This window comes from Platalea leucorodia (assembly GCF_965183815.1).
Source record: "Platalea leucorodia genome assembly, chromosome: 17".
Lineage (NCBI taxonomy): Eukaryota > Metazoa > Chordata > Aves > Pelecaniformes > Threskiornithidae > Platalea > Platalea leucorodia.
This window is the reverse complement of record NC_138839.1, coordinates 7599730-7627638: the sequence shown is the minus strand read 5'-3', so window position 1 is coordinate 7627638 and position 27909 is coordinate 7599730. Positions and strand designations below refer to the sequence as shown.

Below are 27909 nucleotides of genomic sequence, written 5' to 3'. Positions count from 1 at the left end.
GGTCACAGAAGACTGGAAAAATCATTCCAATTCCATAGTAATGAACGTACCATAAAAGACACACTGCAGATATACTACTAGTGTGATACGAGTCGGTATGCATTAATCAAATTTTGTTTTTAAGCATCAGGAGAAAAACCTGTTTCAAGAGCAGGAGGGGCGGTGAGAATAAGATCTGCGGTTGCCTACGAAGAGGCCCCCTTTGCTCCATTGAATTTATTTGGTTTATGCAATCCCGGTGAGCGTGCAAACACTCACACCTGAATACAGACTCTGGGGTGAAAATTTGCTGTACACAAGCGAGCGAAAGCAGAATAGACAGAATTAACTACATATCGGTAGAAAGACTGAACGTAAATGGCCCACAAGTCTCCTCTTCCCTAAGAAAGAAATCACATATCCATTAAAAAGCAGAAGCATCTGAGCTTTTGGCGACATAACCCACACCCAACACGTATCCTCCTTAACCAAGCCACCACCAAGCACAACTTCCTCTGAAGCACCGCTGCTCCCATCTCCTTGGTACCAACCGCAAAAACAAAAACAACCCCGGGCCACGATGGCATCTACTATTCTAGACTGAAAAAAAAGAGGTCAGCTTCTTCTTCCATCCAGATTCAGTAGGTGCTCCAGCCACAACCTACGGAGCAATCAAGGCACGCAAGCTTTAAGAAGATGCACTGAAAGTAGACGGCACTTTAGTCAACAAATAGGCCAGAAATTACTACTGGAACTGCATACGCCTGCCCATAAAACCTCTCTAAACCCAGGTAATGCACAAGAAGAGGTCTGTTACAAAAGCTGATGACTGGAGTGTGCAAAGAGCACACTGCAGTCCTGTTACCCTGGACAGAAGAAATTCAGCTACGCTTCACAGGCCACAGAGCCGAGAAATGCCAGCTGCCTCCAAAAAAATAGGAAAGGATTAAATTTGCTCCGCCGGAAAAAAAAAAATATTCAAGGCTGGGAAAGGAGGAAAACGCATTTTAAGCCTAAAAACTCCAAAAGGGGAGTGCCCATGCCAGCCCCAAAGGACAGGCAGCTCGTCAGACAATGCAGGAATCTCCCTGCAGAATCCCAACTACCTTTTTTTTTTTTTTCTCTGGCCTCCATCTCTGCCACAGCTAGGTTGAGCAGGCAAATACAGCAAACCGAAGGGAACGCTATCCATCACCGGGGGGAGAACACCACCAGTTAATAACCCAGGGCTTCCCAACAGGCTACGAGAAACCCCCAGATTACCAGGGTTTACAAAGGCTGTCCTCAGGGCTTTTGTTTTGAGTAATTCAGAGGAACATCTTGGAGTGCGAACCTTCCCCTGCAGTATTTGCAACCCAAATATTGCAGCACTGAGCTAATTTCGGAGAGCTGACACACGAAATCGACTACTGGAGTGATTAGTCCAGAAAATGAAGGCAAGCTAAATTTAGGAATAACTATGCGATGCAATATTAATAACAGATTATTTCCCTTCTCCAAAAAGGATTTTTTTTTTAAATCGTTTTTTTTAAGTCAAGCTGATAATGCTGCTTTTTAGGATCAAGGCTCTTCAGCCTCCCAGGGAAGGACCCTACAGTTTTCTGGACGCCAAGCTGCGATGCAAACCCCCCCACCCCGAGGAAGAGCCTCCCCAAGCCGCCGGGAGCATCCCCCGCAGGGAGGCAGCCCTGGGGGGGGGGGGGGGGAGGCCTGTCCCCACGTCCCCAGGGGTCTCCCCAAACGCCGCCTCCGCCCCAAGGAGGGGCCGGCCCGTTTCCCCGCACTGCAGGAGCCGGCGGCCCGCACCCCCCCGCCTCTCCCGCAGGCTCACACCCCCCCAGCCGCTCACTTTCTCTTGTACTCATCCCGCTCCCGCTTGACTTTGGCCAGCACGTTGTAGAGGGCGCGGATCTCGGGGGTGATGGTGTCGATCTGTACCCCGACTCCATCCGGATGGATCCAGGAGACGCCGGGCCCTTGCACCGTTTCCAACCCACCGCCTCCGGTACGCCGCACCTGGGTGTAGCTCCAGATGGTACCGGGCAACCGGCTGTAGTGGGGCGGCGAGGCGAGGGGAGCGGCGGCCAGCCCGTGGCCGGGGCCCGGCGGCGGCAGCAGCGGGGAGGCACCGGAGTCGGTCTGCACGGCCTGGTCGCGGGAGAAGGTCTTGTAGCGCAGGCGGCGGTCGCGCTCGCTTTGCTGGGCCGCCAGCTGCTTCTCCAGCAGCCGGTTGCGCCGCTCCAGTTCGTGGACCTTGGCCAGGAAGCAGCGGAACCGCACGTTCAGCCCCTTCAGCAGGTGGATGTTGGAGCCCAGGTCGTTACGAAGCGCCGCCGTTACCGGCGGGCCCCCCGCCGCCGCCGCCGCCGCCGCGGGGCTGCCGGGGCCGCCGCCAGCGCCGGGCCCCAGCGGGCAGGCGGCGGCCGCGGCGCCGGGGGAGAAGGCGCGGGCCATCTCCCCGAAGAGCAGCGAGTTCATCGCCCGGCGGCCGCCCCGGCCCCTGAGGGGAGGTGAGGGGAGGAAGGGGGGGTCCGCGGCCGGAAGCGGCCGTTTAACGGTCGCCGCGGCTGAGGCGGAGTGACCGGTGGGGAGCGCGCGGGCCGCCAACGGCCGCCGGGCCGGGCGCTGAGGAGAGAAGCGGGGACCGGGACCGCGACGACCGCGACCGCCGCCGCCTCCCGCTCCTGCGGCTGCCGCCGCCGCTGCCCGGGCACTGAGGGACCGGCTCCGCCAGGCCACGCCCCCTCCGCCAGGCCACGCCCCTCCCCGTAGCCACGCCCCCGCCTCCGCCCCTTCCCTCAAGCCCCGCCCCCGGCGAGGCCCCGCCGTGGGGGGGGGGGGGGGGCGGCGGTTTTTGGGGGTAACGGGGACCGGTAGCGGCCGGGGCGGCCGGTGGCGGGGTAAGGCCGAATCACGGCGGAAGGGTGGCTCTGCCCCACCCCGCCTCCGCGCCCCTGCTCCCGTCCCCCCAGCGAGTCACCTGCTCGAGAAGATCCAATTATAGGGGGTGAATTTTGTCATCCGAACCGCCTCGGTGCTAAATAACATCGATAGTCGAATAATTAACTTATTAAATAAGCGTTTCCCAGCTGCTGTTCCTGGCCCTCTGAGCCGCTCGGCAATCAAAGGATAGCGTTTAATTGAATTATGCGATTACGCCGTTGCGCTGCCCGGGGTCGGAGCGATGCTTCGCGAGCAAGCGGAGCCCCCGGGAAACTCCCGGTAACGCTGGTGTAAAGCTGTAGTAACGCCATGCGCTCAAGTAGTTTTTGAACTAAAAAATACGGTGCTTTGCCAGGTAATATTTATATGAAAACAGACGGGCGATATTTATACGAAACGACGCGGGCAGCAGCATCCATGTGCAGAAAATCCACCGGCGCCCGCGGGCCGCGCTCAGGGCCGTAACCGAGGGCTCCTCAAAGGGCTCTGTTAATGTGTTACAAGGCCGTGTTTTCCCAGTACCTCCTGGAAAAAAAAAAAAATTAAAGGTACTGGGTGGAGGCACTTTATTAAAAGGATGACTCAAAGAAACACCCAAAAAGATTATCTCTCCCTCAGCACAAACACGCTTCAGCCTCAGCTGATGCGGGCTGTAACCGGTGCTCATCGCTGAGGTTACGGGAAAACAGCTTCAATGCCCGGGTCGCTCGGGCACGGCCGTGACGGCTGGCGTTGGGGTCCCTCCGTGCGTCAAACAGAGCTGCAATTACAGAAAAAAAATTGCAGCTCCCTGGGAAAGGTTTCCACGGCGTGTACCCCCCTGCGGATTCCCGGCAAGGCCTGCAAAGTGCAAGAACAGACTAAAACGGCCAACGATAAGGTGATTATTAGGGGCAGGAGCCACCCAAGAGCAGGTTTCTCCCAGATCTGGGCGATTTTCCATGTTTTAGGCACACGGCATCCTCGCTGGCAGGCAGCGGTGCTGGAAAGAGCCGGGTGATTTCAGAAACCGCGTGGGCAACAGCTGGGAAAATCCTCTTGAACAAGAAGGGATATTTTATTTTTTCCCTTAAGGAAGCAGGAAAACATCAGAGGGAACGATAAACCGGCCAGTTAATTAATGCACATCGTGATTGCTCGTTAGGCAGCGCCCATCGCCGCGGCGGTGAGGCCGGATTCGCCGCGGCCCGATCCAAAGGTCATTAAATCAATGAATCCTTTTCCTAATGGGCTTCGGCTCATCCCCGGGATGCGTACGGTCACCACCAGCATCCCGCTCTGCCGCCGGGCTATGGTTTCATCCCAGCCCCTGGAAGTGAATCAGTCTGAATTAATCGCAACAATTAATTAGGCTTAGGCTCGGAGAAATGGGAATCCCTCTTCCGCGAGGGCTCGTGCAACCGCGGAGCTGACCCGCTGCCACCGACGGCGTGCCGAGCCGCCGCGGTCCAGCACATGGGATACCCTGCGGCGGCTGGCGACATTCCTGTAGGGATTCCTCCGATTCCTGCTGCGGAGAGCTGCCTGCCAATTGCAGATATAAATAATGAAGCACTGATTAGCCCTTTCCTATTTGGACAGGGAGGAAAAGGGATGGGAAACAGTGCTATTTCTGAACGCAGAAACTATCCGGCAATTAAATAACGGTGACCACCCCAGCGATGCCAATAATAATGCACGGGGTTTATTTTGGCTCTCAGTTGCTTCACCCGAACGCGGGCTGGAGCGGGGCTGAGGAGCCTGGACCCTTGATTTGATTTTTACGCCCATTTTTACCTTTGCTTTGTTAGCATCCTTCACTCCCAAACCCCAGTGCCTGTCTCAGGACTGCTCGCTACATCTGCTTAGGTTTTTTTTAATATTAATTTTCCTGGGTTTGGTTATACATTGGAGCTTTGTTATCTGACGCTCGTGGAAAGTTGTTGTTTCCTTGGGTCTCTCTTCCTTCTTCAAAATAACCATAACCAAGCTCAGCAGCCCCGCCAGCGAACGCGTGCCGAGTTACAGCCGATGCAGGCTGCTGCCCGGGCTGACGCGGATCACTACGCTTTGCGTATCCCCGGCTCCGGCTCCTCGCCCCCTCCCCGGCTCCGACTTTCCGGCATGGCGGTGAGGCAGCGTCTCCTCCAAAGCCCCCGGCGACCTGCGCCATCCCTCCCTCGTCCCCTTCCTGCTCCCCTGGGCTGCGGGAACCACCCCGGCCGCTCTTCACCGACCTCAGCGATGGAAAAGGCCGATTTATTCACCCCGGACTCTGCCGGCACCAGAGGTAGCTTCTTTCTGAAGCTGCCATTTAACAACCAGCAAGGTTCAGTGGTTAAACTGGGATTAGTATGGCTCCCCTGGGGCCCTTACCCTTGTGCTGCAGTTTGCCGCCTGAATAAGGGTATTTGGGCAAACCAAGCTGCTGAAATAAGTGGAATTTTTAACAGTGCTGTCCCCAAAATGGTTGGTTTTTAACCCAGACCCGTGTGATGGTGCACGGGCAGCAGCGGGGCGATGGGATTAGCAGCTGAGGAGTTGCTGCAGTGAGCCCTGCCGCATCCCGGCTGCATTTTCGGCTGGCAAAGCGTTTCCGACTCCAGCCGGCCCCTTTCCCCGTGGTTGCGCCAGCATCGGGGCTGTTTCTTGAGCAATCGCAGCAGGAACCACCCCTGCCTGCCCGTGTCCCGCGCCGGGCACGTGGGACGACGAGCAAGAGCGCGCCGGCTGCCCCGGTGACTCAGACCCCACCGAACGCACCCGGGCCTTGCACGGAGACACGAAGGCTGCGGCTCTTTGCACATCGCCGAGGTGTCGCGCGGTGGGGCGAGGGCCGGGTTAGCCACCGGGGTTATCGTTTCAAGCCATGTAAGGGAAACCCTTGGATCGTGTCGGGAATTGCGTCGGTCACCGCGTCGCGCTGCAGAAACAGAAAATATTTGGCAGGTTGGCTGCTATTGATAATGCAGGAGGAATGCGTTACATCAGTCGTTATAAAACCAGCATTTTTTCCTCCCTGCAGGTTCTTTATTGCCTTTAAAGGAGGTTTCTCCTCCTCAAAGAGTGGTTTTTCCCCCATATATTTTCTGCCAGTTCTACCAGCTCACGTGAAATAAGAGCTGCTGCTTAAATCCAGCACCTTCTCCCATTGCAGGTCTATTCCTTTGCTCCAATCGCTTTTTTGGAGGTAAAAAATCTCATTTTGCCACATTGGGGGGTTTTATGTGCATCGGCCCCGCAAAACAGAGCTCAGCAGCGGAAAGGGCTGCTGGGGGTCTGCTCACCTTTGTCCTCAGCCCACCAGCAGCGAGCTGGGGATGCAAAGGATGGACACAGGCTGGTTGCCTTCAGCACATCCCTCATCCCCTCTCACCGGGCTGGGCATGATCTTCTCTACGGAGATCACGTAAATATTTTGGAAACAAAAGCTTCTGCAGCAGGTTCAACCCGAAAAGGCGAGTGACCTCAGGGATGCCGCCAGAGAGAAAGATGCTGAGAGCGACTGCGAAGCATCCACTAACCTGGAGCGGCCGAGACACGCCGGAGTATTTCCTTGGAGACTGTGGCAATGTTCATTGCTGCCTTAGTAACCAAATATTTGCATCTGTATTGAGTATGGCAACAACTATGCATCGATAAGCCCGTACAGGCCGCTGCGGGTGTGCTTTAGGACACAGTGATTGCTTTGGCAGCTCGCTGAGGGTAATTGCAGGATGCGGCGTCGTTAATTTGTGCATGCCCAAGTGCACAGCTTCAATCCCGTCGGTGCTAAGCTTTTCATTCTGCAGGTAGCAGGTAGACCCTGGCCTGATTAATTGAAACGTGGAACAACTTTCAATGAATTTTTGTCTTTTGGGAAAAGACACGATAGGGTTTCTTTTTCGCTGCTCCTCCACACTTTGTAACCCGGGCTGGGCTCAGCGATGGGATGAGCAGCAGCCAAAGCTCAGAGCACAGCAGATGGCTGAGTTGAACTGGGATATGTTTGTAGCTCCCTACCTAAATCTCTCTTCCAGAAGCCGTTAGCTGAGTATTTTCATTCCTCGTACTGTGGGGTTTTTAGCCTGGCATGTTTTGCACGACACAGGGTGAGGGAAGGCTTCAGCTGGGAGCTGGGGATGGGGGTACTGGATGTGGCTGGCTTGGGCACCCCGCTCTGCTCCGGGGCTGGCTTTCCTCCAAGCATCCCGCTCCCTGGGCAGGCATCTCTTGCCTCTCCTCCTTCCCCGCCGCCATGGGACCAGGGGCTCTGCCATACAGAGGGGACCCTCTTTGCTATCGCACCCCGGACCGCTCCAGCCTCCCATCCTGAGCCCGCAGGGACGCTCGTGGCGGCCGCAAGAAAACTCGGCGTCAGCAAAGTGAGTCAATGAGCCGAAGCGTTCGGAGCGGCTCCCCTCTTGGATTTCCCAATGTCCCGGGGTGTTTCGGAGGGAGAGGTCCTCGGGTGGAGCACCTTGACAGCTAGACGCCCAGTTCCCAGTGATTCCCAGGCCGTAGTGCAGCCCGGTGGCCTGTGGCTGGTAAATGCCTTTCCGCTGTGCCAGCTGATGCAGTCACCGAGCTTGTTATATCAAAACTGCTTACAGCAGGCAAAATACGGACCGAGGGAAGAGAAATATTAATGACCTGGCACTCGGGAGACATGCCTTTAATGTCTGATCTCATCATTTGGGAATTAGTTTTTTGTCATCAAATACTAGGAATAATTAAAGGACGGCGCTGGATTTAGAACGCACTCTTCATTAAATAAGATTAAAAAAAAAAACGGCCTGGGAGAAGCTGCAGGGATTAAACACCCGCGGAACGGCTCGTGGGGTGTCCCGACACGCAGGCGCTCAGCCGCCCGGGCGATGTGGCAAGCACCAACGCCAACGCAGGAGAGAACCAGAGACTCCAACGCAGCGCTTCATCGCGAACACCCATTAGGGGCTGAAAACGAGATTTGTATCAGCCGGGCACGCGTGCTGTCCTAGGGCGCTGGGTTTGGCTTTCGTTGCTATCCAGGGCTGTCCTTTGCGTTCAACCCCAGAGGACGTCAGCCTCTGCAGGAGCGTCCCCAGCCCCTTCCCATCCCAGTTTCCCCATCTCGGGGTGAGGCCAGCACTTACCCCGGGGCGTGCACCGAGGGTCACAGAGGTCCTGTTGCCACAACGCTTGGGAAAGAAGAGCTAGGCAGGATTATTATTAATAACAGTAATTATCGGCGTTATCATCATTATGGTAAAGATCTCTACGGCTGACCGATTCGCGCCCCACCGCCCGTCAATCCGCGGGCATCCCTGGCTGCCCTGCCCTCCGCCTCCTTCCCCGAATTCCAGCATCTCCTTAGGTCCTCTCCCGCCGCCTCCAGCCCTCACCGCTTCCCCACGGCGGGGAAGGCGCAACAGATGCCGGCCCCGAGGCCGCTGGCAAGAGCAGCCACGACTAAACATGATGTCCTTGATATTTCTAATTTTTTTTTTTTTAAAGCCCAGCCTCTCTTCATATACCAAAGCCGAACTTAAACCACAAAGAGCTTCATTTTTGCAGTTTCTGCTTAATATATGCCCTTTTCTAGATCATACACCTTCCCCAGCAGAGAAGGGCTGCAGGGAGGGTGTTATCCTGCGTCTCCAGTGGCACGAGACCGATGCAAAATACATCAGTATACCGTCCCCGCGGAGCAGGTCGGGGGTAATCGCAGCGGCCACGAAAGCGGACCTGGGCTTTCTACATTGAAACCATTTCTCCCGCGGCTCCAGGCCCCCCCGGACGTTTGCAGGTCACCGAGGACTTGCTGGAGGCTCGCGCAGGCTTGGCTGGAGTTCGCCCGCGGCTCAGGCTCGGTAACGATTCACTGAAAAGCGGTTTATATTTGACAAGGGAAGGGAGCAGGCTGAGCCAGGCGGAGGAGCGTCGGGGCGGTGGCACGGTTCCAGAAGGAAGCCCCTGCTTTTTTGGAGCGGGAAATCCATCGCCAGGTGCCTGATGCTCCCGGGGTGACGCAGGAAGGGGTGGCAGAGCTCTGCGGCAGCCGGCCGCGCGGATTAGGCAACGGGGAACGCGTCTGATCCCTCCGGGGTCCGTGGCAACGGTGGGACGAAGGGAAAAATCATTGAGGAGAGGTTTGGAGAGAGGTTATGACTCCCAGTGCAACTCTGGGACTGCAGCGAGAGAGCCGGGATGCAGGGAATAGCACTGAGCGCGGGGTTATCCTGCTCTAACAAAAGCTTAATAAGCCCTACGAAAATAAATGAAATCTTTCAAGAGGCAGCGGCCGGACCTCTTTACGCTGAAAGCCGCGTTCCCCACCCGGGTCTCCGGGGATGCTGCCCTTGGGGGGGCGATGCCCCGGGGCCCCTGAGCTGCCTCGGGCCTCGGCATTAAATCGCAGCTCAAGGGCTTCCCCTCGATGTGGCATTTGCACCATTTTATTTTTAATTTTAACTAAAACCCATCTCTTCCTACCAGCATGTTCCCCTTCGGGAGGGGGAGAGGGATCTCTGCCAATCGCCAGGGTTTTGATAAAAGGGACGGAGCTGGCGGTTCCTCCCCGAGCTGAGCAGTTGATACAAACCAGCGGAACCAATCCTGCCAAAAAAAATCCACAAACGGAGGTTTAACCGTTATTTTTTTGCCACTCTTGGAAACCAGCAAGCGAGTAACCATGCCCGGAGGTTCCGGCTGGCTTCTCCCAGCAACTTCGCGTACCGCGGGGGACATCCCGAAAGTGATTTTGTACTCGATTCGCCCAAGCATCTTTTCCAGCAGTCCTCGCAAGCTGCGCGGCTTGTCTCCCCCCGTGCCCTCGATCCTGTACGTGCGGGTTGTGAATCATCCCTGCTTGGGGTGATAACGTGGCCGGGCTGCGCCCCAGCGACGCGCAGCAAACAAGTCAAGGCCAATCTTGATTTTCTTATCTGGAGGCAGGGAGCAGAAATGGGATGGCTTCTAACTAAGCTCGCGGGGGCCGTGGGAGGTCTCCTGAGATGCGCTGGGAAAGCTGCTCCTCGGGCTGGAGGGTGGCCGCTCTCCGGAGCAGCGAAAAACTTGCCTGGTTTTCATTTGTGAATGTAAAGGCGATTTGAGAAGCTGGACTTGGTGCTTTTTGTATTCATTTATGTCACCTACCTGCTAGGAGGACGTCCGATCTCGTCCTTGAGCTCGATGGGGCGTAAATCGGTAAGGAATAAGCCCTGAACCGAGAGCAGGGCTGGCCCAAAAGGCCAGGCTGAGGCAGGGGAGGAATTTTGCGGAAGATTTGCTTTATTGCGGCAGGCAGACGGCAAAGCGTAGCGGGCGCTGCGAGGGCTGCGCTGACGGCGTGGCGAGAGCGGTTATGGCTGCAACGGAGACAGCGAGGGCCGGGCTGGCGGAGCCTGGTGGGATCTTCCCGGAGGAAAAGGTGCTCAACGGCCAAAATAAACACGTGGGACTCGATACAGGTTCGTGCAGGCGAGGGACGGTGCTGGTGCGGTGTCCATGCAGCGGCCGGCGCTGCCGAGAGCAAGATGGGAGAAGATGAGGTTTGCAGAGGCAGGAGCTAACGAGGGGGCACTGATAATTCAGCTAAGGATGCTGCAGCAGCAGGGACGGTCCTGCCCCACGTGGTGCCCTTCAAATGGAGCAAACTGGGGGTCTTTCCCCACGGATTAGCCGCCCGGCACAGAGAAAAGCCTCCGTGCTTCCCAGAGCCAGCGGTTCGGGCACCTCGGGAGGCATTTTGGTAGAATAGAAACATCGAACCCCGTTTCAGCAAATACAGGACGCAAACTTTTCTGCCCGGGTAAGCACAAGCCCCGCCGGAGGAGCTGTTTTCATGTGGTTCAGCGGTCAGCGGTGCCCGTCTGGTGTCTCGCTTCTTTGCTGTAGGCTCCTTCAGCGACGTCTCAGCATCGTCTTGGCAGAAACCGGCAGTGGTTTTGTATGAAAGGGTTTTTTGCTGTTTAATACCGAGGTACCGGCTGTGCTCACACGTAGTAAGGCTCCCCAAAACCTTTGGACAGAGGGAAAAGAGGCTCTCGCTCCAAATTTCTGCATTGGAAACTGCAAGGCCGAGGTGTACCCAGGTAATCGTTGAGGCTCCACCGCGGTCTTTCTGTCCTTCCCCTGCCTGGAAAACTAGCTGCGCGGACACGTGTCCGGGGAGATAAATCACTTCTCCTGCATCGGAAAAAGTCCAAGGAATCTTTTATGGCATCGAAACATCGCAGCTCACAGCGTGTTTATGCTCAGCAGCTCTAATCTGCTGCTTGTTTGAAAATACTTCTAGGCAATTACAGTAAGAGACAAAACACAGGAGAGAAACTTGGATGGAGAGCTGGTCGGAAGCGCCGGTAGCAGGGCAGCGAGGAGCGGGAGGAAGGCCTCCCGTCCCGGCGGGACAGCTGTCGGAAGGAGCACCCAGAAAGCTCCCAGAAGGGCGTTCGCCTGGCTTGAGAAAGGGAATCACGAAGGGAGGAGGCAGGAGGACAAAGGAAACCATCACGAAGTACAAGGGGGAAGGCCAAGGGCTTCCCATCTTTAGGGAAGCAGCCCCGGGTGCCGGGCGGTTTCGTTCGGGTGCCCCTGCCCGATGGGTTTGCGGGGTCGCAGAAGCGACCCGTGGCGGCGGCGGCACGTGAGCTCGGGCTCCCGGGGGCCCTTGCACCTGCAGCAGGTACGAGAGCCCGGCGCGGCCCCGCCGAAGCCGGCGCCCGGGGCAGGGCCAGGCGCTTTGTTCTCCTTGGGAGTTGCCATTCCCGAGATTAATTAACGAACAGCCACCGGAGTTTGACCCAGCGTGAACAGCCATCGCAAGGACGTCGGATCATCTCAGGGAAGCTCTTGCCCACGAAGTCGGGTTCAAAGCAATCGCGGAGGTCGCACTGGCTCTCGTGCATCGCAAAGGATTTTTCCCCCCCCAAAAAAGTCTTTTACAAATAAACTACTTTTTTTGGAGAGGGGGTTAACTCTTTATTGTCCAGCTAGTGGTTTGGTTCATCAGTTTGAGTCGTTTTCCCCGTTTTGAGGCATTTTCTCTCATTCTTGCTCCTCTTACTTCTAATTTAAGTAACACGCTTCCCCCAGAAGCCTTTGCTGACTTCCCCAGCCCCAGCCCGCGGGGGATTTTGCTTGGCCTCTGTGCAGTACTGCGAAATGCTGGAGCCTCCGTGTGTGGCCTGCGTCAGCTGAGACTTTCCAAAACACTTTTCTTGTGTTCCTGTCCCTCTCGGCCCTGCTGGGGTTGTTATTGTGAGCCCCCAGTCCCTCCCAAGCGATTCTGCCCCGCCGAAGCACTCTCATGCCGGTTCCACCTTCTTTGCAAATCTGGCTTCCCCGTAAATCACAGCCCTCGTGCTCCGGGCAGGGAGGCACTCGCTACACCGCCTTTATTTTCCAAAATACATCTCTGGGCCTTTGCAAAACCCTCTGGCGTAGCTCCGAGTAGTTTACTGCAACTGTGCTTACACCGGTAAGGACACAGCTTATCACCTCCTTTTAAGATCCTGTTTCCTCACGGTTGTAATAACATCGGTGAACAAATGGCGATCGTGTTCTGCTCCTGGTACGTTTAAGGATCTGCTGATGCAACTGCACGTGTAGAAAAAGAATTATTTTTCTGGTATAAACTTCACCAGTTCCTGCAATAGCAGAGGCTGTTTTTGCAGAAGACCCGTGCCGGCATAAAACGGAGCTACACCAGGATTTGCATCAGCAAAAACTGGGTCTACGCTGAAGTTACCTTGTTAGGCAAGCTGGAGAAAGGTACTGCGCAAGGAATGGGCGACATCCTCCTGGCGCCGGTGGGGCAACAGCTGTGAAGCAAACGCCGAGGCACTGCCCGGCACACCGAGGCTGGGGCTGCAGGGGAAAAGGTATTTTTCTGTGCAAAGGCAGTGAGTAGGTGGCGAGGCAGCCTAGCGTTCCTCCCCGCTGTCTGAGTCGCACCAATAGGTCTTGTCTGGAGCGTCACCAGTCAATCTGACGCAAATGACCGAGTCCGAAAGCGTTGGGGTTTCAGTCTTGCACCTGAACTCTCCGTATGGCGAGAAGCAGTAGAACCACAGCCCTAAAAACCGGATTTCTTGTTACCTGTTCGCTGCTGCTTTCAGGAATCATAACGATTTGAAAAATCATTTACCCAGAAAGGGTTTTTAGTATTGCCCAAGCTACCGTACACCGGTATTGGTAAGCAATGCTTGTGCATCCACCCATAGGTATATTACAGCTACTTATTTGGAGAGAAGACTGTTAGGTTTGGCTTTACAGTGCTTTTAAAACCAGGTGTGTTTTTCTCTTTGATGTGGTTGAAAGGCAGCTGAAGCGTACTATCGCTGTACTGAAGAACAAACTCCACACGTTAGCCCCCCTCCTGTACCTTCCTAAGGCGAGACAGACCTAACCCAACCGACAACGCAGCCCACCGACGTCCTCCAGTCCCTTGCGAGACACCAACCCGAGCCTCCTGAGGCGGCTTGCTGTTCAGCGCTCCTCCCCAGAACCGAACCCGACTGCCAGCGGTGACATAAGCACCCGCAGAGGCGAGAAGAAAAACGCTGCGCCTTCACCCGTTTGCTAATTGCCAAATCATAATGCGCGCTCAACGCTAACAAAAGGCATCAAATAAGCTGCCGAGGTATTCAGCCTCTAAAATAATTATTATTTATAGGATGGGACTGTGTTAGGATTGCGGAAATTCAAGTTCAAACAGAGACGAGGAAGACAGGGAAAGCTTTATTAGATTCCAGCTTCACCACGTGTCAGCTGAGTTACAGGACAGCAGAACTGGTGGTAAAGGTAAGTTACCAGCATGCACAACTGGGTGAGAAAAGGCAAGGCTGTATTCCAAGCAGGTACTTGGCTTCAGGTCAGGACATGCACACCAAAATGCAAGCTACTGGAAGGGCAAGTGGCCGGCTCAAGAAGTGTGCAGCGTCTATTGTCCATGCATTTTGCTGAAGCTGAAAATCTTACCAGAGAGAGAAAATAGATTTGATGCGAGTAGCATCCCTCTGAGAGGTAACGTCGCCATCCGTACTACACGACCGGAGGCGACAACATGCGCGCTTGCTTTGAATACAGCCTTGGTGAGAGCAAAGTCAGGAAAGACACCGTGATACGCAGCATGCCTCGGAGAGGGGTGACACGAAGCGCCAGGGGAGGTGACTGCGGCTGGGACAGCTGCCCTCAGCCAGGTGAAGAAGGGGTGGAAGGAAACGCTCTCCCTGCAGTCCACGAGTCTCTAAGGCTCACGTCCCACAAGGGGAAACCTGCTCTGCGTGTACAATCAGTAAAGAGAGCGTCAGTCTGCTTCCTTGCGCACTACGAGCCTTTTTGCTTCCCGTGTCTCCTTTTCCGGACTACGGGCCGGAAAGAGCAGCAGCTCTGAGCCCTGAGAGAAGGAGCTCTGAAAGAAAAGATGAGAAAGAACTTGGCATTTAGGCTGCTGCATGGTTAAAGTACTAGTCAAACCCATCTTACCCATTTGTTCGATTTATTTAACTTCAAAGAGGTGCACACTAAAGCATTAAGATTTACTGGTTTGGATTCCTCTCTGTACAAGTTCTTTCAACCAGCTTGAATACACAAGGCTTTACAGATAGAATCACTGAAATACAAGATAAAACAAATCTAAATTCCAAATCACTCCAAGAAGAGAAATTGTAGAAAATAAAATAAAATAAAATAAAATAAAAAAAAAACCCCAACAAACAAAAAACTGCAGCACTCCTCAGGGAAGTGACAGACTGCACAAGGAGGAACACAAAGGGATGGAAGGCAAGCTAGTGTAGTCTCTGCCCAATGCTTCTCTGTGCTGGCGGCTCAGGGGATGGAGTTCAAAAGATCCTTGAGGAAGCTGTCGGGATCATTGATTTCTGATAAGAGTCCTTTAAACAAAAGAAGACAATACAGAATAATTAGATCCACAAAGCGGTTTCTCCTGCCCACATTAGGGATTTGTGCTAGGGCGTGTGTAAGTTAATAATGACAGCTGCAATGTTATTTTAAGTATGGACAAGACAAAGATAAACCCTTGTCGGATGCATGGGCAGAAGGGACCAAAGTGTGTACGTTAAATCCATATGGCACTTGCTCTTGTGCAGCAGAGCTACTATAGGGACCCTGCTAGCTGCCTGCCTGGCAGCTCTATACGTTGGATGGTGAGAGCCTGGCCTGCGACACTACTAACTCCTAACAGAAGTAAGAGTAGCCTCTCTGCACGTTAATTTTCAGCACCTCCTGACTCCTGGGGATACCAAAATCCCTACGGCAGGAACTCTCGCTGCACTGAACTGCCGCCCCATCTGGTTATCAGCCTTCAAACCACATATACCCAAAACCGCCCTTAAGCCGTGATGTCAGTATGTATGTTTAACAGAGCAGGGGAGGACCCGCGTGATCAGGTGAGAGAAATTTTCCTGTCTGGGGATGCTCAAGCGTGTCTCCCAACTGTTTTTGAAATAGCTGAGGCAATAGCTGGAGTGCCGAGGTCTCCTCCTCTCGCTGCCTCGTACAAACAAGCTGCTGCAGCGGTGTCAGGAATGCTGCCGTCTCAAGCAAGCGGCAGTCACGAGTTGCATAAGACAGCCTATAAAAGGGAAAGCGCACGCTTACCAGCCACATCCAAAAACTCGGAAAATGTTTCAACTGGCATGAACTCCTCCTGGAAGGTTTTCAGGGCCTTGTCTGCAGCTTCGTGTATTGGCATGTCATTGTGTCGTATGAATTCAGCAAGAGAGTAGGACCAGCCTCCCTCTGTGTTACTGGTAGGCACCTTCTACGAGAGGGGAAAATGGGACCAAATCAGTCAAAAAAATAACTATTTAGAAGAACAGCTGCAAACCCTGATGCCTTCTCCCGTTGCTCTTGGACTTGCATCCCCTGCCTCTTGTAGACAAGCCACGCAGAAAAAGTTACCCCATACGTGACTTTATAATCTTTTTGTACAGAATGCAAACAAGGTCGCAGGCATTTTCTCACCCTAATTATTTAACCCTCTTTGGAAGCTGCAAGCTTCTTTCTGGTAGATGCCCCTACCTCCTTCCTTACCCAGCTGTTTCCCTGGTGCAGCTCTGAATGTCCTTGCTTTAGTGAACGATGAACAGAAAAAATAAGCAAATAGACAATACAGGAGGAGTGCTGCAAACTGGAGAAGTCCCTCGATCCTTCAGACACCAAATTGCAAGGGCTGCAATTAGCACAGGCAGCCTCTTGCGGCCCTTCTGCTCGTACAAGGTGAAGTTTTATGTTTCCAAGGATCTTGGAAAAAGGGGCTTCAAACTCTGCCTTCTATTTCAAAGGCATGTAGTGGCTCAGGTTAGAAAGCTGACACAGATGAACCTCAGTGTTTTTTCTTACCTTGAACATGTTGTAAATAAGATCTACTAGGGCCCAGAAGAGAAGGCCAGAGCGGTACGTTGCGTATTCCTTCACTGTCTTATCTGCCAGTCTAGGAAGATAATGAAATCAATCTTTGAGTTAATCACTTTACTACACTTTGGTAACCGATTTGATGAATAGCACGAAAGCTGAAACGGCCAAAAAGCCGATCAATAATGCACATGGGGAATGGCTCCGAGTAAGCTTCGCTGTGTGCTCTTGGACACGAAACAAACCTTAGGCATCCGTAATTTCTGTGCAACGATTCCTACGGGTAGGAAGTCGCTTTACCAGCTGTGCCTAGTGTAACCAAAGCAGTTAGCCAATAAAACCTTATTTCACAGGAAGAAAACAAGCACAGAGGGAAGTGCACTGCTAAGGCTATGTAGGAAGTCAACAGCAAAGTTGGAAAAAACAATGCGCAGCCCCCATTTGTATGCTCACTGCTCGGAGCACAGCAGGTTCCTGAAGAAATGACTGAATCTAGGTCTAAGACACCGTCTGTATCAATGACAGAGAACATATTCTCGCTTCTAACTCACAAACGTGTCTCTGAAAGACTCTGAGGGAAATATCTTGCCCTTGAAGAAATGGAGAAATTTCCATTTAATATCTTCTTGGTTATTTTATCGCCACGAAAGAAGGACTTCTGCTTTTGGAAATTCAGCATCTGGCTGGAAAAATGCTATAAAAGGTGCAGAGCTGTGCTGGGATAACAGCTCCCAAAGTTTAAAGGATTAATCACCAACAGGTTCTGGCAAGGCGGAACCTCTTGCCAGCAACTCTAATGGGTTTGGAATTTTCTTGCATGTGTTTCTCAGGTACATCTGCCTCCATCACATGCCGCTTCCTGCTTGCCACTTAAAAGCTTTAGGAAAAAAAAGCAAAAAGCCCTTTTTATGCATCTAGAACTAGTTCAGCTGCCACTGACACGAGCCAGCAAGACAAAAGGATATCATCTGACCACGGGTCCAACTGCAATCTGCCAAAAGTTGGGGTTTTTGGGGGGAAAATGAACATTTTGCTGCTCTTATTCTAAAAGGCAACATTTGTGTGTCTGCCCTTAAAACAGACGGCTTGGTAGGTGGCAGTCTGCTTGGGCAGCTAGGCCTAATTATTTAAAGGAAAACCAATTAGTAAAGGTGACTAAATTTCCACGGGAAGAACAGCAACTTAGAGAGAGGCTAATTCTAGACTCCCAAATACTGCAAGACAGACTTTCTTTTTATGTGAATGGTTTTGATCTAATTGGAGTCTGCTCCTTTAATTGAAAACTAAAAGGCCCTCGTGGGTTAAGTCTGGTAGCTACCTTCTGGAACAGCTACTTCATAGAATAGCTGCAGCATTTTCATTAATGTAAGCTGGGTTCAGGCTCATCAGCTATGCATGGATTGCCAGCAGAAAGTTAGACATGAACACTTTGGGAGCCTCGCTTCTCTCATGAATATTTTAGAAAGGTCACAGTCAGGAGCAAAGGGAAAAAAAATCAAAAGGATATTTTCCTCCCAAACTCCAGATGAAAGCTATACTGCAAAGTGTGTATAGGATTTTTCTAGCCAGAATTCTTGGTTCAGAATAACGAGCAGGTAATCGGTCACTTGATTCAGTCCTCTCTATTTACAAAAAAAGAACAAATCCAGAACTCCTATCCAACCCGGTAATTTAATCTCTGGATTTAAATACAAAGTGTTTCTAAAACCCAGAAGGTGCTGAATATCCCTCACTTCGGTCTCGCAGACAAACTGCGATAGCTGTAGCTCCTGGCAGAGACAGAAGACGTTTTTGGCTAGATTCTCCTCAAATCTGTCTTACACTGACTAATCCAGCTGAGCAGCTGGATAAAACACCTAACCACAGGACAGGGCACAGGCAGTATTTTTTGCCTTCATTTAAGTATGAGGGAATGTAGAGTATCACCTGCATCTTCATTAATAAGATTTACAGGCCCTTTTTAGGATCACGAGTTGATCCTCAGCTGCTTTTGGATGCATTGTTGGTTCCTATAGTGACTTCTCTCCATCTCCCCCAGTAAAGGTAGCAGCGAGTCCGTGCGTCTCCAACCTTCAGCCCACACCACCCCGATGTGCTCTGAATGGTGGTGCTCCCAGATAACACCCTTGCACTGCATCTAAGGTGGAATGCTAATTTTAATCTTTTGTATGCAGACGTATTACTCTGATGTTACAGACACTGGCTTCTTCGTTGCCTTAGCCTACAAATTCAAGGTATTGGCACTTATCTGCAGAGCATTTCACTGTCCATCGCCCTCTTCCTGATTTTCCACCAGAATAAATAAGCACAGACCTTGGAAATAAGAATTGCCATATTTCTATTTCTGAGAGGTATTATCAGTGGAAGGCTTTGTGCTCTCTTAGTCTGCAGGGATTAAAGAAAGCCCTTGAATAAACCTTGACATAATTCCCGAGAACTATTTCTGAGTGTTTTCCCCTGAAATTCCAGAAATTGGACGGTTTAGCTAGAGGTTTCTTGCTATGTCCGTTTCAATATGCTTTTATTACATATATGCTATGAGATAAGTTAGGGAAGAAACAGAATCGTTTACTGCGGGTTTTAAAAAACACCAAACATCCACAGCAAACCCAGAGAGGGGCTTTGCTTTACCAGTCTCTTTTGCAGGCCACATGAAAAGCTGCATGTCCTTGTGTCTGAGAAAGCAGACCTCCACAATAATATCTCCTGTTAAACCCCCTTTCCCAGAACTCAGGCAGGGTGGTGGAAATAGGAGACACCAACACAGAGCAGGCTGAGCTTGAACCGCAGAAACTAGCACAGAAATCAATACAGGAGCCCCTTTAAGGGCTCTTTCACTTTTGATGCCTCTAATAGCATTGATGCATGCTGTGTTGTGTGTTACTACAATGTAATGGCTTTATCAAACACATAATTAATGTCATCAGAATAAGAATGCCCTTTAAGGCGACTTAGAATAATAATGAATTTATTCCTAATTATGACAGCTATTTAAAATCATCTTTTCAGAAACTGGAATTCCCCTTCCTTCTCTGGAAGTATGGGCTTTTGTCAGGCAGGCACAGCCACTTATTCTTGTACTTCAAGTGCTTGACAGCTGCTATTGATTTCTTTCTTTTTTAAAAGCAATGGCATTTGATTTCTATTTCTATTTTTCTGTTTAAGGAAGCTGGTGCACTGATCAAAAGAGCGCAGAAACAGCTTCTTTAGGAAGGCAAGCAAAGAGCACGCTAGCTGCAGTGAAACAGCACACAACAGAAGTTACTACAGTGTTCCACTTGAGGTGGGGGGGAAATAAGCATCTTGCCATTGTCCTACTTTTAGCTATACTCCTGGGAAAAGCATCATTTCCACTGATCAACTGATCGATTTGCTCCAAAAACACCCAGAATTGAATGCTCCTGCCCATACCTCTGCAACGCCGAGCACAAAGCTACTCAGAAGGGTTAATGTCTGCTGTTCTAAAATATGCACGCTCCATTCCTTCGCTCCCCATAAGCTGCTCTGACTACTGTGACAGTAACATGAGTAAGCTGGCAGCTGCGGAGCAGCAGCGGGGTCGTGGCTAACCTGCTGGCTCCCCCTGGTGACACCACTCGCGCGTGGGAGGTGATGAGGAGCCTCTTGAGGATCTCCACTCGCATGGCTTTCCACTTCTCGGGGGGCGAGATGTGCAGCGCCAGCACGGTGTAGTAATGGGGCCCGTCCACCTCGTAGGCACTCTCCACCCACTTCTCTTTGGGGTGCTCCATGAAGCTCTGGAGGTTCTTCTCCTCCCTCGACGTTGCTCGAGTTCTGAAACACAAGAAAAGCTTCAGCAGCTGTTCTGGCTCTTACAGGTTAATTTGCTACATCTCAGGAGCTTTTTATAAAGGAAACACAGGAAAAAGCAGTGCTAGCTTCGCACTATCTGCTCCCAGTGCTGAGTATTTGCTCCCAGTGAAGCACACAAACCTAGCAAACTCACTTTTCCTTGGAGCTGTGTATGGTACTAGCGAGGTTTGCAAGGCAATTGGCGTTGCCCCAGTAGAGGGCAATACTACTGTAGAGCTATTTTTCCTGTTTTCAGAGAAAAAATAGAGGGAGGCCAGCCAGTTCCCGTGTTCAGGTTGTACCGTCTCCCATCTGACACTAAGCACGTGACTGCAGCTCCTACAGCCAGACCTGAGAATCGATTTATGTTATTCATCTACCACAAAAACAATCACGAAGAAGATACAGGCCAAAACCAAAAAGATAGCGTATTTACTGTAAGCTTATATATATAATTTTCTTTTCTTTCCCCTAGCTCCCATCTCTTCAGGAGTCCTGACACCCCAGAGCTGACCATGCAAACGCGGCGTTACAGTAGACCTTGCGAAGATGTATCATGCTTTACCACAGTCTATTGCTCTACTTCATCAGGAACAGGCTGCCAGCCAGGCAGGTCCCTCGATTTTTAAGTCAGATATGCCCTCCCTACCAGTAAGGTATGAAGGAGTACCCCTAGCAGATAAAGCTGTGTCTGGGTGTCAGCGTTGCGTGACCTTTTAATTTGCTACATGATGCAGCTGGTAGCCAACTAGTAGCTCTTCCTTTTCTCCATTTAATATCAAACATGTCTTTAGAAAAAAATAATGTCTGGAAACTACATAATGCATTTTTATACAACAGCCGCACAGCAGGTTCTGGGCTCTCTGGTGCCAGTAAGCAGACTAACGAGATGAAAAGAACCATTTCATTTATTTGTCTCCCAAGGGACTCGGAAAACAATAGCACAGGGATCTGGAGATAGATATTAAAAACAATAGACAAACTGTATTAGAGCCAAAACGTTGATTAGTTCCAGGCAGGAAAGTGAGAGAGATTTCATTGCACTCCATTTGGAGTGACCTTGGTTGAAGAGGCGTATGTTTTAACATTTATACCCTCATCTGATTAGTATTACTTTCTAGTATCTAACTACACAAATAAAAGGTGTAAGATCATTACGTTTTCGCATGGGGTGCTGTATTCTCAGAACCAGCTCATGCATTCCAAAGCACTTAGGTGCCTATAGATTTGTACACTTAGACATAGCGTCAAGCCAAAGCACGCCCTTATCTTATGCGTTACATAAATAAGATCTTACTGAAACACTTCATCAGAAGTGCTCCTATGCTGCTGTTTGTTGGTAAAAAATAATAATAACAAAAAAAAAAAAACCACCCAACTTGAAAATGTCAGGAAAATCTGATTGACCTGAACACTACAGGAGAATTCCAGTATGTCAAAACTGGAAGCAAACCCGATTGTGTTATTTTAATATTGGATAAAATGATACCAGGGTTAAGTTTTCAACACCAATTACTTCATCATAGTGTCTCTCTTCTGTCTGCTCCGGAGAAAATTAAGCTGGCAGTGTTTCTTTAATCTAATAACCCTGTTGCTCACCCCAGAGGTAATAATTACATCTAGAATGGAAAGAGAAGCTAGTTCCCAATTGCTTTTACTCAATAGGTTCCCTGTTATCCTGCATGTTCAGGCGGCAACGCTTTACTCCAAACAATGCAAACCTCTAACAATCTGCTTAAGATGCGCAATTTGGTTCCTCCTAAAACTTTTGTGTGATTTCCCACCTTTCTCGCCACATACACGTAACAAAGCCCAGACTGCAGCTCTTACAGACCCTTCTGAGACTAAGAGTGGAAGGCAGAGGTTGTTGCTAAGAGAAAGGTACTGACGTGTTGAGGACGTAGAGCACCGTGTGGATTATGTATGGAATGAGGTGTATGTTGCTCTCCCTTCCTCCTCCTCCAGTATCTACGCTGAATGATTGCTCCATCGCAAAACGGAGAAACAGCAGTTTAATGTCATGGACATTGAGCTGGTAGGTGGGTTCCCGCTGGCCTGTGCATTCCTGGAGGTACGTGTTGTGTCTGAAAAACAGCCGCAAGTGTTACTTTATTAAAAACTTTATTAAAGTTTCTTCTTCCACACCATAGCTCAGAATCTGAGCAAGCGTTTCATAGAAAAGCTTTAAAAAATGAACAGGATATAAAAATGCAAGCACTGCTACCTTCAATTAACCTCCCCAAAGGGAGGCTCTCAGCTTACTCTGGCAAATCCAATTCCATCTGCATACATATATACACTTATCACTACTATTTTCCCATGTCCAGGGCTTGGGATACAGCTCCCTGGCTGAAATGCCTTAAAGATGTTACCACTCCTGATTTCTAACGTGACTGTACCACCCAGCACAAGGTGGACCAGAACACTGACAACAGGATGAACCGTCTCCATCTGCTCTAGGTTAAGTGGTCAGGCTGCTGCAACTCGCTACCACCCAACAGGGGTTTGGAAATCCACACAAGGGAATCCGTTGGTGTCAGGCAGGTTTCTTTCGTAAAGCAGGGGGTCACTGGGCCGCAAATGAATCAACGTTGTTACTGTACACTGCATCTTCAGGAGCGACCAGGGGCTAAGGAGGTAATGAATTTATTTATTTATATGAAGCCAAGAAGCAAAGAGACACCTGCACTTTTTTAGGAGATGAACTCTTGATGGTAGAATCTGAAATGGCTCGGGTTTACTAAGATTTAGCTGCCATCATCTTTGATTCCATGGTTTGAAACTAGCATGCCTCTGTGGAATCACTGACTCACCTACCCAAATGCAAAACAGCTCGAGAAGTAACTTTTTCTACTCACCGTGCTAAGCAAGTAGCGAAAGCAGACTCTGGCACATGAGGTCCCCAGACTGGCAGGAGCCCATTACACTTGGTGTTGGCATTTTGTAGGGCTGCACTCTCCCATTCTTCACGGCCACGAGCAAGCCTGCATTGAGAAAGCAAGCCACACCCAGGCAAGTTAGAAGTATGTAAGTTTTTGTCTAAGAAACTACAAAAAAATTGACAATTCCACAGCTTCTTTACATTATGGACTTCGCTTTTCAGTGTCCAGGCCTGGCCTCTATTTGGCACTTTAAGCAGACCACAACAGAGAAGCCCGTGGCTGTCTCCAGGCTGCAAAGCGATCAACTCATAAGCAAACCCACCCTGAGTTACAAGGCCAAGTGCCAGGCTCACAAACGTTGGAAAACAACATCGACCACCACTATCAGCCTGTGACCAGAGCATACCTGACAGCTGCAAGGTGACAGTCGTAGTGGACAATGTTGAAGTGAGAGACTGTGCTGTATCCCTGTTGTTTTCGGGGCTTGTTCTCAAACTCCTCTAGTGCAACACGTTTGGTGAAAGTATAAATACCTAGGACTTTCGTGGGCTGCAATGACACAACCGCCATGTTAATTATTCACTTCTGTAATAGTTCACACTTTGTACTATCTTGACATTGCAGTAAATTTCATCTCTCCCAGTCCCTACCTCAAACTTACACTGATCAAATCTTTTTCCAGCTTTCACTGACATCCAGCTTTCACTGGAAGCACAATTCCACTTCCCAACCACCTCTGGAATTACTGATCCCAAGCACCAAACCTGAGATTTCCGGATCTCCCAGAGCCAATGCACCAACCCTTGTGCAGCCGGACACTGGCAAGTCCCCTCGGCTGTTGAGGGGGCTTTGCAAATGTAGCTCACTTTACCTGAAACTTGTATCCTTCCCGGCAGATGCAGCAAGTCAGACCTGGTTCTTCTATAAGTTCCTCCATCTGTTTGAGCAGCGCAGTCTTGGTCACTACCTGACCCTTCTCATTCGTCTGAAAGAGAGAACAACTCAAGCAGGTTAAAAAGACAATGACGAACACCACCAACCCCACACCACTGTAACGGGAATGCCCAACCCATTTCCCAGCCTGCTATTAGCAACCGTATTTACTCTCCCAGCAGCACCAAGCAAACCGTGGGCTTGAGCTCTGCAATATTTGTCTGTAAATCATTTTACACAATTCCTTGTGTGGCAGTTTTAGCAAGACTGAAATAAAAGATCACTAGATGACTAGCCTGTCGTCAGTGCAAACAAGACATTACCGTCATCCCCAGAGTGCCCAAGGCCTTCTGTCTCATTGCCATGGCCATACGCTTCTTCTCTGCACGTGTCTCCTTCCGGGCAGCATCAATCTTCTTATTCACCTCTGGATGTTCCCTCAGTGCCTCCAGAAGATTCTCCGCTAACGTCCCGATCCCTTCATCGCTAGACACCTGCTCCAGTTTGTGCAGGTTGGTAATCGAGTCTGTACCTATTAGCACCTAATAGTGATTGAAACACAGCACTTTCTTCAGAAAACAGGTGCACACGACAGTAACTCTTCCCTCTAATCCCACCCACAACGGCTGAGCAGAAGCACTGATCTGGAACAATTTTTGCCAAGTGTCTTACTTTATTCTTCGATGCTTCTACATTATGGACCCTGGACCTCAAAAATGCATGCGAGACTGGGGCAATATGCCTCTACGCTGGCCATTACTAAGAGGCCAGATGTTGGATAAAGAGCATTCTTAAAACAACAATCAGGCCCTGAGAAGCCTATCAATACTATATAGTTCACAATCCTAAATTACCTTCTCTTTCACATTGGTGTGTACACCTCACACCACATAGAATGAGAAGATATTTAAGTCAATATCTCTTCCCTCCAGACTTTCCAGACTAGCAGATGATACCTGAGGCTGGTGTGTCTCTCCAAGCCCAACAAAAACCAGCATAGAATTAACTACTATCAAAATAACTGCTTCGCTACAGCCACAAAAAGCAGCGTAACAAGCCAGCCAAGTCCTACTTGGCTTTCAGGACAGTCTCCTTACCTGCGTAGCAGGGTGCTGCGTGGCAAGTCCTCGGAGCAGGCGGAGGATAAAAGGAAGTGCAGGTCGAGATAAGAATTTCTTCCATATGTCTGCATCCAAACTGCACAGAAAGCAAGAGGCAGCAGCTGAAGGGCAGTCACCCGTTCCGAAAAGGCACTTGGCGGTCAGCCAGCAGCACAGCTTGCAGAGCACAGGCTGCAGGCAAGACAAGCACCCTTCCCCCTGTGTCCCGCCTCCACTAATTAATGAAGTGACATTCACACTCCCAGTTCGATGTTGTGCACGCTAATAGCCATGGTGTCAACTCTTAGCCTTGGGATTTGTTTTATGTTCATGAGCTGGCCATCAATAGCAAAAGCTCTGTTACAGTGCAATAGGTAAGGAACAGGCAGGAAACACAAGCATCGTGATAGCCAAGAAATCAGCTCAGACGGGTATCAAATGGGCAGATTACAGGCTTTTTAGCCCATCCCTACAGTGGCACTGTCTCACCAGACCCTCTGCATCACAGCTGTACCAAATCTAAGTGCTTCTGAATACAGACTTATTAACGGCTTTCTTGGAAGACTGTTGTGGTGATGAAATGAGAGAAGGATGGTCAGGATTATCGCATACATTAAGCAGTGACTCTTACTTCTTTGCACTGGGAATGTGCTTTTTCATGTAGTCAAGGGCATTCTGCGTAATTCCCTTCTGAAGGATGAGATCTTTCAGCTGATGGCCGTTGCTGTTGTTCTTTATTCCCGCTGCTATTTTACAGAAGCAGTCTAGGAAAACTTTGTCATCTCCACTGTGCTCCTCATCATACCTGCACGAAGAGAAGAAATGGTTAACTTGGGAGGCTCTCCAAAAACCTCTGCCTGTAATTCTCATTACATTATCGCTGAACGCACGTACCTACTCCAGCTCAGACACTCAGAAAAGCTACTCAGACCCTTGTCACCTCAGAATATACTCTAAAGCCCTATTTCTTGAGCTACACGCTCACATATTTCTTTTAAAAATGGCTTAGAAGTGAAACAGGAAATTAAGCTTATGCATCTGGAATCTCTGAAGCTTTACATTACACTAAAGTAAGCATCAATGAGAAAAGAAACCATAGACTTGTCAGTACAACTGATTTCACGTGCTTTTAGTTGAAATATAACAACATACTTATCAAAGTTACAGTAGGGCTTGAATCGATCAACCAGAATCTGCATTTTCTCCATTTCCCCAAAGGACAGGTAAGGGATGATGCGTAACAGGCCTTGCAAGACGCTGAGATTGGAACGGACAAAAGTGCTGTTAATCTGATCGAGCAACATTACCAGCTGATCTTTGTCACCCGTTAGGAGGAGGTTACCCTGCAAAGGAAGAAGAGGATGATTTATGTTCAGGAATAAATCTACCACCTTCAAGAAAACCCAGTCTTGAAGGATTAGAGGTCTAGACCCTGATCAAGATAGCCTGATGAAGAACAAAACCCAGACTCATTCCCAAATGTCTCGTGCAATGGCTGTATCAACTCCTCTAGCTGACAACTGACTTCTTCCACCTACTATTAAAGCATTTTCAGTCAAAAAGGTCTAATAATCGCAACCCAAAGGACATCAGATTCCTATACACCAATAGTTTCAAAACATGAGTGAGAAACTCTTCTCAGTCTAGTTGAGATACAGTTTTTATCCTCAAATAGCTGGAAAATCAATCATGTTTTCAACATGTACGAAAACACTGCAAAAAACAAGGCAGAGCTGTGTCTTTTCTTGTCTCTCACTGGCCTGTGGCCCAAAGCAGCAAGGAAGGGATCCAAGCAGTGCCTAATACACCCACTCCGGCTGTGCAAGAATCATCCTAAAGAAGCCTCGCAGTGCTTTTGGTTCAGGGCACTCCTCTTGCCCTACCTCCACGGCCTGCTAAGACACGCCAGCGAGCGTAACAAGGGTTAGATTCCCATTTAGCACTCCTCTACAGCTCCTGAAGCTCAGCATCACTATAATAAGATATTTGCAAGCCTTGAATCCCAGTCAACATTTCCATTTGAGCACTGAGCCCCAGGCACTCACCTTGTCCTCGCTCAGAGGTTCTGCGTTGGATTCATCCAGTATGATCTCCATTATACTAAGCACTTGTTCTGCCACGGCCGCTCCTCCGCTGTCCTTACTTTCCTGCTCAGCCACCAGAGCCTGGAGAAGATGGCGTTACAGTTATTGTAACGCCAGCAGTAACTGGTTTAACTGACCCACACACTTCCACTCACTAAGAGATAACGAACGGCTAACAGATAATTTGCAGTGCCAGTCCAGCAGTATTTAAGATCTCTTGTAGGTGTCATAAGGCAGCATGACAGTCAGAGGTACTTTAAATTCATTGGAGTCCATAAAAAACACTTTATGAAAGTCCAGGTTGTCCTTACCAAGTTAAGAGTTCCCAGCATGACATTCAAAGTGTTCATCTCCGGCTTGACCAACTGCTGACGATTTATTTTCACCTTCACACAGTAACTAAACAGTTTTAACAGCACCTACAAAACACAGAGAATGCATTCTCTACAGTACCTTCAAAATGAGTAGGAGGATTTTGCTCAAACTAAAAGCATCTGATAATATAGCCAGTTTCCACACTTCCAGGGTAAAGTACAAGCCAGACGTTTAGACCAATATTAACCTTAGGACAGCTTTGGTTTTCTAGTAAGGCCAAGGCAGAAAACAATCACTCTAGCAAGGCAGGATTTAGTCTTACCAACTCCTCAGCTTCTACACACTTCAAAGTCTTTGTAAAGAATTGTTAACCAAGAGGAACGGAAGAGGGAAAGAAGGAATTTCTCAGATTTTCATGAATTAGTGAATTGAAACCTCTGCTCCAACGCTTAAACTGCAACACAAGGCAGACAACTAAACTTCATTAACATTTGTGGCATTTTCCAGCACATAACTCCTGACCCCAAAGAACAGAAGCTGAGA

General features: G+C 50.1%; 2 protein-coding genes across 2 annotated transcripts in view; both read right to left on the bottom strand.

Moving 5' to 3' along the window:
- IFFO2 (intermediate filament family orphan 2) overlaps nt 1–2457 on the bottom strand; it is a gene marked incomplete at its 5' end in the record, with an annotated part of 37687 nt that extends 35230 nt beyond the window's left edge. Inside the window, one exon of the mRNA XM_082328763.1 lies at nt 1829–2457. Coding sequence (XP_082184889.1) covers nt 1829–2457 — 629 coding nt within the window. The remainder of the gene's footprint in view (nt 1–1828) is intronic.
- Nucleotides 2458–14343: 11886 nt separating this feature from the next.
- UBR4 (ubiquitin protein ligase E3 component n-recognin 4) overlaps nt 14344–27909 on the bottom strand; it is a 78216-nt gene continuing 64650 nt past the window's right edge. Inside the window, exons 93-106 of the mRNA XM_082328906.1 lie at nt 27363–27470; nt 27013–27132; nt 26120–26310; nt 25599–25772; nt 24965–25064; nt 24191–24409; nt 23806–23919; nt 23341–23483; nt 22911–23036; nt 21942–22136; nt 19810–20034; nt 16228–16318; nt 15484–15646; nt 14344–14756 (exon numbers count right to left, since the gene is read on the bottom strand). Coding sequence (XP_082185032.1) covers nt 14692–14756; nt 15484–15646; nt 16228–16318; nt 19810–20034; nt 21942–22136; nt 22911–23036; nt 23341–23483; nt 23806–23919; nt 24191–24409; nt 24965–25064; nt 25599–25772; nt 26120–26310; nt 27013–27132; nt 27363–27470 — 2034 coding nt within the window. The 3' untranslated portion in view covers nt 14344–14691. The remainder of the gene's footprint in view (nt 14757–15483; nt 15647–16227; nt 16319–19809; nt 20035–21941; nt 22137–22910; nt 23037–23340; nt 23484–23805; nt 23920–24190; nt 24410–24964; nt 25065–25598; nt 25773–26119; nt 26311–27012; nt 27133–27362; nt 27471–27909) is intronic.